The 12,158-nt window shown below is 42.8% G+C and overlaps 1 protein-coding gene across 2 annotated transcripts in view; it reads left to right on the top strand.

Annotated features, from left to right (window-relative positions):
* Positions 1 to 12,158, top strand: part of mRpL15 (mitochondrial ribosomal protein L15) — a 70,615-nt gene that overhangs the window by 27,059 nt on the left and 31,398 nt on the right. Inside the window, exon 2 of one of the 2 annotated variants that reach the window (XM_080285832.1) lies at positions 8,668 to 8,822. In XM_080285832.1, coding sequence (XP_080141958.1) covers positions 8,668 to 8,822 — 155 coding nt within the window. Of the gene's footprint in view, positions 1 to 8,646; positions 8,823 to 12,158 lie in introns of both variants that reach the window. The other variant, XM_080285831.1, reaches the window with a different exon arrangement.

The following is a 12,158-nucleotide window of genomic DNA, read 5'->3' as shown; positions in this document are numbered from 1 at the left end:
TACAGTTTGTCAACATCATCACAGTTTTTATTACAGTAGTTACAGCACACTGTACAGTACAGTACTAACCTTAGGTTATGGAATATCATCACTTGGCTGGCTGGTGTTGGTGGTGTGTGGCAGGGGTGGACCACTTAGTTGAAGTAGCCTCCTCTGTGAAGGTATCCAACCCAAATTCCTCAACATGAGAATCATCCTTGAGTATCTGGACATCTGCAGTGTCAACATCTTCCTCCTCACCCTCTTGGATGGTTGCATCTTGCAACATCCTAGTAATTGGCCTGAAGAAGGTGATGATCTTTGACTGTTTCTGCTTATGAAGCCCGTGACAGCATCGAAATTCGCGATTTTGCATCGAAAAGTGAGGTAGGCAGACCACTCCAAAATGCATCGAAATTCAAATAATCATATTCTAAACTGTCAGAATTTGATTTTACTGTACTTTACTGTATGTTGATAAAGATGTCTTTTATTTACCTTATTGTGGTGAACATAGCTGAAGAGGTCAGGCAGTCTGGACTGCTTCTGACTTTATCGGACTTTTTCCAATACAGGAATTTAGTCCGATAGCTGCTTGAGTCCGATAAAAGCGAAATCCGGTCTATTGAAGTCCGTTATATCAAGGTTTTACTGTATGTTGTGTATGTATGCAGTATATATATATATATATATATATATATATATATATATATATATATTATCATTGTAATATATATATATATATATATATTATTTAAGAGGAGTCTGTGGAGTCACATGGAGAGATAGGCTGATGAATGAGGATATAAAGGAACGTTGTGGTGTGGATGTGGATGTGATAGGAAGCGTTAGGAGGAACACACTGAGGTGGTTTGGCCATGTGGAGAGGATGGAGGATGAAAGACTGATGAAGAGAGTGTATGTGAGTGAGGTGGAGGGGGGAAGAGGGAGGGGGAGGCCGAGGATGAGATGGAGGGATGGGGTGGAGAGGTATACGAGAGAGAGGGGTGTGAGTTGGGAGCAGGGTAGTGAAATGGCGGGGGACAGGGCGACTTGGAGGCGATTTGTTTGTGTCCACCCCAAACGGGATTGAGGCGTCTGGCAATAGATAGATAGATAGATAGATCATTGTAATTTGTATGCTGTGAGGTACAGTACAGTAGCCTGTGATCATTGGGGGTCTGGGGGATGAAGCCTCCAGTTAGGGTTTGATGCCTCTTCTGTTAGGCTTTCACTGCTATTTATGGTTTTTATATTTTGTACATTTAACTTTGTTTGGTGTACTGATGTTGTTCCAGTCGTCGGGATCAGCAGCAAACATGCTGTCGGGCATTCAGGTGGTTTATAGGTATATTTTGTTTATCTTCATTATTTTTTTGTTCAAAAATCAAATGTTGATCCGTGATGTATCTAGTTCTAAGATTATTTTCCTAAAGAGAACGGATTATAAGAAAACAGGTTGAATTTCTGTGTAACTCTCATCTTGTAGTACCCATAAATGTTATGGGTTGTTGATTTTTACAAAGTCATGACATCTGAGTCTGGAGATAAAATTATGATATAATGACATTAAATTAACTCCTTAAAACCCAATCGCATCAATTGATCCGATTTGAGTTTTATGCCAAAATGCCTGATCGCATCAGTTGAGCGGGGCCTGTAAAAAACTGTGGAGTGCTTCCTCCGCCCCGATTATGATGTACATGGCTTCAGGCCAATGAGAACTCACCACTGAGGTGGCGTGAAGGGGGGATCGGACCAACCCGGGTGGTGGGGGGGCACCCCCCGTCTGGGCCACCTCCATGCCACCTTCTATTCCACTCCCTCACTCCCTGCTTGTCCCCCATCACCCTCCCACCCCTCCACACACCTGCATCTCTCCTCCCACCATCACCTGTGTCCCTTCCTACCCACTTTCGCCCCTCCTTCGACTGTGCTAGCCTTGTGTTCCACCGAACCCCACCCCATCACTCCCTCCTTGTCCCTCACTACCCTCCCACCCCCTACAGACCCCCGAAAGGTATCAGGTTCTTGCCGAAATTGTAATGGTAAGTGTGATAAAGTGTAATGATAATGTGATAATTGTAATGATGAGTGTGATAAATGTGTAATGATGAGTGTGATAAATAAATGTAATGATAAGTTAGGATAGTAAAAGGAGAAATCGGAAACGAATTATTGATTTCTTTTTTTTCCCTTTCATATGCATGCATCTATAGCATTAATTAGGAGGAGTAGACTGTAGCACCAGTTGAGCAGGGCAGTACTCCCAAGGTGGATGGAAAGCTGATGACAGGGAGAGCTGGAGCTCCCGTTTCATCAGCCCTCAGGACTAGTTCCTAACCATCCCCCTTTGCTGAACTTTTTCAGTGTTTTAGTAACACAGAGAGTAGGCCAGCATGCTCTCCAATACAAGTTTCTCTAACTGTCAACACCAGTCTACATGCACAGTACACACTACACTACCTTTTTCAAAATTAAGTAAGTAAAATGGCAACAACTAATCATGCCTCAGAGTCCCCGGGGGGGGGGAGGGGGACCATAAATGCCCCCACCATCCACCCCTCTCCGGGTGATGACTGTACATGCGTGGAACCACTGTCTGACTCACTTCTTCATTTCTGCAACATTCGCAGTCTTTCCTCTAACTTTAACTCTGTTGAACATCACCTCTCCTCCTCTAAACCTCACCTTCTCTTCTTAACAAAGACTCAGCTGTCTGAGGCAACTGACAGCAAACCCATTTCTTTATCCTCCTACTTTCTCTATATTCATTTCAAAGCCAAAGGTGGCTGTTGTGTATACATGCACAACGACCTATCTTGCTCATGTTCCTGAACTTGATTCTTCTGAATTCTCTACTCTCTGGCTTCAGCTGTCCTGTCATTCTCTGACTAACTATATCTGCACTGTTTACTTATCTCCTAATTCTACTGACAAAATTTCTTCGACTATCGTACTTCTACGATGGAACACATTCTATCCATTTCTCCTTTCTCTGAAATCTCCATTCTAGGAGATTTCAATGTTCACCATCAACTTTGGCTCTCCTCTCTTTTCACTGATCCACCTGGTGAACAAGCCTACATCTTTTCTATTCTTAATGACCTAGAGCAGCTTGTACAGCACTTGACCTGTATCCCTGACTGCCTTGGAGAGAGCTCCAACATACTTGACCTCTTCCCTACAACTAATCCTTCTGCCTACACTGTTAACCTTTTCTCTCTGTTTGGCTCCTCCGATCATAACCTTATTACCTTAACCTGTTCTATTGCCTCGGTACGGCCTGTGGACCCTCCAAGGAAACGTCGTCTGTGGCACTTTGGAGCTGTGGACTGGGAGGCCCGCAGGCAGTACTTCTTTGATTTTCCCTGGAATGATTATTGCATCCATGGCCGGGAGCCATCTGAGTGTGCCTTGCACATTATGGAGGGTATTCTCTCAGGCTGGGAAGCATACATTCCTTTCTGATATCCTTTGACTAATGCAAGGTATAATTATTCCTTTGTACAAAGGAAAAGGGGAAAAAGAAGTGTGTGGTAATCATAGGGGAATTTGTCTTCTTAGTATAATAGGAAAAGTGTATGGTAGGATACTTATTGACAGAGTTAGAGGAAGAACAGAGGAATTAGTTGGAGAAGAACAGGGAGGCTTTAGGAAGGGAGGAGGTTGTGTAGATCAGATATTCATTCTTAGATCTTTAGTGGAAAAGTTTCTAGAGAAGGGAAAGAAGTTGTATGCAGCTTTCATGGATTTGGAGAAAGCATATGACTGGGTGGATAGACAAGGATTGTGGAAAGTATTAAGAATATATGGAGTAGATGGGAAGTTGTTGAATGCTGTGAAGAGTATGTATGATGGTGCAAAGGCTGCAGTGCGTGTGGATGGTGAACTGAGTGAATTTTTCTCTTTGAAGGTTGGGTTGAAACAGGGATGTGTCATGTCTCCATGGTTGTTCAAACTGTACATGGATGGGGTAATAGAAGAGGTACAAGGTAGGGTAGTGGATGTTGGAGTGGCCCTGGTGAGAGAGGACAGTGTTTGGAAACTCCCTGTACTGTTGTTTGCAGATGATACTGTGTTGTTGAGTGAAGACAAAGGGGAGCTGCAAGGCTTGGTGGATGAGTTTGGGAGAGTGTGTAAGAAACGGAATCTAAAGGTGAATGTAGGGAAGAGTAAAGTGATGGTCTTTGAGAGAGATGAAGTCAGTGAATGTACAGAGAGGTTGGATGGTGAGGAATTGGAAAATGTGAGTACGTTTATGTACTTGGGTAGTGTGATGAGTAAGGATGGAGATTTGGAGGGTGAAGTGCTTGAAAGGGTACAGCAGGGAAGAAAGGTTGCTGGTTCTTTGAAAGCAGTGATAAGAAACAGGGAAGTGAGCATGGAAGTGAAAAAGTTACTACATGACAGTATTGTGATACCAACTCTAACATATGGAAGTGAAGCTTGGACATTGTTGGAAGGACACAAGTCAAGAGTAAGAGCAGTGGAAATGAGTTATTTTAGAGGAGCCTGTGAAATCACATGGAGAGACAGGCTAACGAATGAGTATATAAAGGATTGTTGTGGTGTGGATATGGATGTGATAGGAAGCGTTATGAGGAATACACTGAGGTGGTTTGGCCATGTGGAGAGGATGGAGGGTGAGAGACTGACGAATAGAGTGTATGTGAGTGAGGTGGAGGGGGGAAGAGTGAGGGGGAGGCCGAGGATGAGATGGAGGGATGGGGGGGAGAGGTATATGAGAGAGGGGGGTGTGAGTTGGGAGCAGGGCAGTGAAATGGCGGGGGACAGGGCGACGTGGAGGCGATTTGTTTGTGGCCACCCCAAATGGGATTGAGGCATCTGGCAATAGATAGATAGATAGAAGAAAGCCTTGGTTTAATCACGCTTTTTCTAATGCTGTCCACAACAAGTAGAGGGCCTATAAAAGGTACCGGAGCCAACCCACCCCTGATTCACATCTTTTTTATGTTTCTACCCTGAATCGTGCTAAGGCTGTTCTTCGCCCTGCTAAAAATAATTTCATCCGTACAAAATGCTCTCAACTCTCCAACTCGAATTCTTCCTGCTCCTTCTGGCACGTTGCCGAAAACCTTTCTAACAACTTTACCTCATCATCCTTCCTTCCTCATTTCTACTCTGATGGCTCTGTAGCAATTTCTTCTACTGATAAAGCAGATTTCTTTGTTCAGACTTTCTCCTCCAGTTCCACCTTAGACGATTCTGGTGCTGGTCCTTCATCACTGCTCCCCTCTGACTTCCTCATGGCTGACATTAAAATTTCTTCAGCTGATGTATTTTCTGCCATCACTGGCCTCAATACTAACAAGGCATATAGGCTTGATGGAGTCCCTCCTGTTGTCCTCAAGAACTGTGGTTTTGTAATTAAACTCTGCCTAGGTAAACTCTTTTGCCTTTGTCATTCAACTGGTACCTTTCCCTCTTGCTGGAAGTTTGCTCTCATTCAGCCAGTCCCAAAGAAGGGTGACCATTCATTCGCAACCCTTTAACTATCGTCCAATTACGTTAACATCCTGTATGTCAAAAGTTTTCGAGTCTGTTCTTAACTGAAAATTTTTTAAGCATCTTTCCTATCACAACCTTCTTTCTGATCATCAGTATGGGATCCGTAAGGGACGCTTCACTGGCGATCTTCTCACCTACCTTTCAGACTCCTGGTCATCTTCCTTTTGGGACTTTGGCGAAAGCTTTGCCATTGCACTTAACATTTCAAAGGCTTTCGATCGAGTCAGGCATAAATCTTTAATTTCCAAACTGCCCTCTTACGGTTTCTATCCTTCTATCTGTGCTTTCATCTGTAGCTTCCTTTCTGGTCATTCTATAGCCACTGTTGTAGACAGCCATCGTTCTTCTTCTAAATCTATTAACAGTGTTGTTCCTCAGGGCTCTGTCCTATCACCGATTCTCTTTCTTTTGTTCATCAGTGACCTTCTAAGCTGTACATCTAACCCTATCCACTCGTATGCTGATGATTCCATCCTTCACCTTTCCATTCGGTTTCTGCAACGTCCATCTCAGCAGTTACTTCACCAAACAAGGGATAAGGCTATGGCACACCTAATGTCTGACTTGGCTCTTATCTCTGACTGGGGTAAAAATAATCTGGTTGTATTTAATGTATCAGAGACTCAGTTTTTACACCTATCAACATGACAAAATCTTCCACAGGAGTACCCACTAAAGTTTAATAATATTCAGCTTAATCTAGCATCATCCTTGAACATGCTTGGGGTTTCATTGACTCGGGACTTATCTTGGAAAGATCATATTGCATCTCTTGTAAAATCTGCTTCCAAGAGATTGGGTGTGCTAAGCCGACTCCATGCCTTCTTTACCTCTGCTCAGTTGTTGACTTTATACACGGGTTTTATTCACCCCTGTTTAAAGTACAACTCTCATGTGTGGGGAGGCTCCCCACATACAGCTCTTCTCAATAGGGTGGAGTCAAAGGCTTTTTCTCATCAACTCTCCTCCTACTGGCTCCCTTCAACCTCTGTCTCTTCGCCACACTGTTGCCTCTTTATCTCTTTTCTGTTGCTGTTTCAATGGTCACTGCTCCTCTGAACTGTCTGCTTGCATCCCTCCACCTCTACTACGAGTGCGTAGCACCCGTCTAGCAACAAACTTTCACCCCTTTTCTGTCCAACTCTCTAATCCAAGAGTTGACTGTTACTCCCAGTCCTTCATTTATGCAACAGGTCAACTCTGGAACTGTCTCCCTCTGTGTGTATTTTCTACTTCCTATGATCTCCAGTCTTTCAGAATCAGTGTGTCCAGGCATCTAGAAATGAATGTATCTTGATTTTTTTTTTTTTTTTTAAGGAAGTGTTTGTGGGCTCAGCCTTTGGTTCCTTCTTCCTTGCATGAAAAAGAATAATCAACTTTATTTTGATGTCCTTGATGGTTATAAACATTTATATATGTCAGTGTTAGTTTTTGAATGACTATGAGACCTTGTAGGGCTACTCCCCACACCTGTTTTATCTTCCCATACCTACATACACACCTGCTTTTATGGCTGGTATGACAAATCCCATTGAATTGGAGGGTTTATACAAGAGAATTTGGTTGTTGCCAAAATTTTTCTCCCCAATTACCACCAAGGCCATGTGGGCCTACTCCCCACACTAGTTATCTCCCCACACCTACATACAGCTGTTTTCATGGTAGATGTTGCAGAACACACTGAGATGCTTTCTTTTCATGCGAAAAACTGGTTATTTCCAACCTCTGTACCTACAGGTCTACTCTCCACAGTCTACTTTATCTCCCCACAGTCTAGTAATCTCCCCACACCTACATACATCTGTTTTCATGGTTGGTGTGACAAAACACTTTGAAATGACCTGTTTCAATAAGAAAAATAGGTAGTTATCAAAATTTTCACATTTTCGATTGTTTTCGAGGGGTAACTATGATAAACTTTTTTTTAACTTTGACGTGTGATTGTGTGGTAACCATTAGGCCTACGGAGGCGCGGATTGCGATCAGGTGTATTAATTCTTCCTCTTTAGCCAGAACACAATCACTTTGCCCTTGGTGAAAGTCACCAAAACACCCCCGAATTGCAGTTGTGGAAGGTACCCTACCTGAAATAATTGCAGTCTTAAGGAGTTACAGCCATATTAGGCATTATCCTATCCATACACCATGTAACATAACCAAGACCCACATAATTTGAGCGTGAGACCAATTCCCAACCTTGTTTAGTCATCTGCAAGAGGTTTTATGACTTTGTAAAAAAAAAAAAGAAAAAAAAATCAATGGAGAGATTTAACAATAAATGTTATTAATTTGGTAATGATTCAGCATAAAGTCAAACTTTTGTCATTGTAATTTGTCTAGAAATCATTTCTCCCCTCCCAGTGTTCTAAGTGCTAACCTTTTTCTGTGTTACTATTGGCCAAATGTGGGGAGGTAATGAAAAAATGGATTAACTGACTAAAATGTTTATAACTGTAAAAGTAGCTATACAGAGTACATACACAGTACCAGTACCATGTAACATATTTTTATTTTATTTATTTATTTATTTATTTATTTTTTACGTTTTTTTTTTTTTTTTTTTACATATGGGCAAATGCAGTGTATGGTGTTTTATATCTCTTCTGTGAGCTCTCTCTCTCTGTTTTTTTTTTTTTTTTTTTTTTTTTTTGGAGGGGCAAATGCAGTGTATGGTGTATTATATCTTTTCTGTGAGCACTTTTGATGAATTACATTTCTCAGGGATGAGTGAGGCTGGTCACTCTCATCTTAAATGTCAGGACCAACTTGCCTGGCCCCGGGCTTCTACACTCCTTATGGGACAATGTAGGTTTGGATAATGGATGGATGGATGGATGGCATTTCTTGCAGAAATTAATAATGGTGGGGCAAAACCTTACCGGCTAGGCTAGTTAAGCTAGATGAGGTTATGTTCAGTTTAGTTTGGTTAGGTGAAGTTTGAATATTGCTTTAATAGCTAATGTTAGTTTATTTGTCTCTGGTTTTGGCACTAAATTGACATTATTAAAGCATTAATCAAACCTTATCTAACCAAGTCAGACCATGTAGCTTCATCTAGCCTAACTAGCAGAGTGAAAGATCCTCATTGTTATTAATTTCTGCAGGTTAGGTAAGTCACTTCTCCATAGTGGCCAGTATTCTCTTTTACATTGGCAGAAAACCCGAGGTCGTGGGATATACGGGGGTAAGACTCACGGATGTGGGCAGAAAGGGTCGGGTCAGCGGCAGAACTTCATGAGGCTGGGCTATGAGACTGGCAACAACCCATTCTACCTACGATTCCCTTACCAAAATTACTACAAGGGACACCAGTAAGTTATATTACCAGTAATTAATGTACAGTGCACTAGCATAACTCAAGCACTACTAACTTGCGAATTATCTAACTCACGGTGTCATTATCTAAGTCACCATTGTCACCAAACTCACGGAAAATGCTCTAACTCGCATTTTTCCACTAGAAAATTACATTTCCGAGGAGATGTTTAACTCACGGTATTGTAGCTGCGACTGGAAGCCAATCATATTTAAGCACACAGTCCTTGTGATCGTGCAGCCAATCAAAACAATGCTTTCTCCACCCACACCACCTACACCTAGTGGACAGTACTGCAACTAGGCCTACCAAGTGGGGTTTTTAGTTTACACGTGTACACCAACCTGCGAACTTCTTTCTTGCCTTTTTATGCTTTCCTGCTTTTTTTTGTGCTTCACCATGGCTGAAAACAATCAAGCAAAGAGTTCTTCATCCAGGAAAGGACTGAAGCAGAAGCCACCACTGAGCTGCACTGGAAAAATAGAGCTAATTCAGAGGACAGACAATGGCAAGAGGAAGTCCAAGAATGCCAAGGAGCTGTGTCTGAACGAATCCACAGTTTGCACTATCTACAAAAGTAAGGACAAGATCATGAAGTGTGTAAAAGCTTATGGATCTGGGAAAGTGGATGGGTGCTGCTGCTGTCCACATGATGCCCTTATCTGGATGGAGATATGCCTTGATGTGTTCATCCACTGCCAGGCTAGGCTGAACATACCAGTGGATGGACCATTACTTCGTGCGAAAACCAAAACCTTCCACACTGTAGTCTGCAGACACCTTGGTGTTGTAGACAAGCAGTTTCAAGCTAGTCCAGGTTGGTTTTGCAGTTTTTTGAAAAGGAAAGGCTTCAGGAATATCCATGCAGCTGGGGAGAGGGCATCAGCAGACACAGCAGCAGCTGTGGAATTCCCCACAGAACTTAAGGCAGTGATGGAAGATGCGGCTACACTCCATTAAGTCTTTAACATGGATGAGACTGGCCTACAATGGAAACTCTTGCCGTGCTCTGCATACATTGGCAAGCAGCAGAAGAAGGCCCTGGGTCGGAAGCCAGACAAGTCTAGGTATACATTCATCCACTGCACTAATGCTGAAGGCTCATTCAAGATGAAGCCTTATGTCGTTCATAAAGCTAAGAAGCCATATGCTTTTAGGAACCTCCAGGACATGAGTGAGAGTGACATGTACTGGCATCAGCAGGCCAAAGCATGGGCAACAAGCAACATTGTGATTGATTGGTATGACCAGTTTGTCAAGGATGCACGTGCCTTCTGCAGGAGCGAGGGCATCCCCGTAATGGAAGTTGTTAACGATCAGCAACAAGAGGCCACGGAGGCAGTGATCATTGATATCATCCAAGATAATGAGAATGTGGCTAGGCTAGAAAATGAAAGGCAAGCAAATGTGGAAAATGTGGTTGAAACTCTTGATCCACCCATGAAAGTGTTAAGTGAAGTGCTTGCTTTTGTGGATATGGCCAAAGAAAAGATCAAGGCAGATGACAGAAATGAAACAAGGTGTAATGAAATTGTTTTAAATCTTGATAAGCTGTTGCCTGTTATAAGAAAATGCTGTTTAAATCAGTGTCACCAGCAGTTGATCACACGCTACTTATACCGCCAAAAACAGCCTGATCCACAGCCTGAGCCACAGCCTGGCCCTTCCCACGCAGATGATGATGACGGCAACACAGCATCCATTATCTCTGCGGCTGATTTTGAGGACTTCATGAGTGAGGTTGCTGAAGAAGCATTAATGCAGCAACAGCATGAGGCACCATAGGCTAGTGTGCCAAAACCGCCACCCATCTCTCATCGATGTAAGCATTGTCATCAGTAGGATTAAGGTAAATGCTTTTCAGTATTGTTTATTATCATACTAGGATATGTAATGTCTTCTAATATTGTGTATTATCATTATAAGATATGCAGTACATACTTCTGAGACAGAATGTTAGTGTTCCTTGGTGTTAAGAGGTCTTCCGGTAATGTTATACTAGGCTACCCGACACCATGGCAGACTCAAATATATTTTTCCCCATAAGATGTGTTTTTTTAACTCACATTTTTCCAGCTCGTGGCTTGAGTTCAGAAGGAAATTACCATGAGTTGGGCGAGTGCAGTATATTTATTGGCTTTGTTAATCTCTTCTTTTTTTCTGGATCCTGTTTCTACTCTTTCCTTCATAGTTTTCTCTTTCTTTGTTTCTTTAAGAGTGTTTACTTTCCTGTAAGTACAGAGACAGTACAATATTATTATTTCAGCAGTATCACATGAGATGTTAGACATGAGTCACCTTCAGCTGCTTGTGAACACATTATCGTTATTCATTTTCGTTTTTGAAGGCTCCAGTGTGCTTGCATGCATCGGCCTTGGTCACCTAACGGCAGCTGTCCATGCTGCTTGATCTTTGGCAGCTTCCCTACTTAGTCCCTTAAACCTGAGGTCACATTCAGTGACCTTGTCCAAGGTCTTTTTCGGTCTGCTTCTCACTACCTACCCCCAGTATTAACACTTCTCACTTTCTGCATCCATTTATATTCCCTCATTCTCTCCACATGCCCAAACCATCTCCATCTACCTCCCCTTATCACAACACCAATACACTACAGTCCCATCCTACCTCTCAACTCTTATCGTAAACCTAGCCCCCCCCCCCCCAGGCCTTGCGCTTAAGGACGCACTGCACATCCACCTAATCATTGCCATTTCTGTATGTTTGAGCCGGTGAATATCCTCTTCCTGTACTGCCCAGGTCTCACTGCCATACAGCATTACACTTCTAACACATGCCACATACAAAGATCCCATACCACGGACAGAGAGCCCTCTCAATGTCAGGAGAGGCAACAGCTCCCTTAACTTCTTCCAACCACTCCTCACTCTACTCTAGCCACAGAGCTAGCTTCTGCCCCATCTTCAGTGTATAACATGTATCCCAAATAACAAAACTCTTCCGCACATTCAAGAGACTCACCAGAAAGTTCAGTCCATTCATGCCTGGCAGTATCCACATGCCCTCCCCGACACACCGCACACACGAAATCAACATTACACATGAAATCAACATTGTCTTGCAGTCTACCTCTAATACCACTTCATTTCTTATGCACCCACTTATCACAAACACTGCACAGGGTGGAATTACTTCCCGCACCCTTGTGACAAATTGCACGTGGCCACTCTCCCTCTTCTTGATAGTACCACCACCTGCCCTAGATACCATCACTTTTCTTTTATCTGCATTTACTCTTAAGCCCTTGTGCACCATACCATCTCTTCACATCATAAATCTTTCCTCTGCCACCCTTTCATTCTCTGCAGTGAAC

Source organism: Coenobita brevimanus, chromosome 108, assembly GCF_032717465.1.
Source record: "Coenobita brevimanus isolate Jiangsu-jjx chromosome 108, ASM3271746v2, whole genome shotgun sequence".
Taxonomy (NCBI): Eukaryota; Metazoa; Arthropoda; class Malacostraca; order Decapoda; family Coenobitidae; genus Coenobita; species Coenobita brevimanus.
This window is presented reverse-complemented; position numbering and strand designations above follow the sequence as displayed.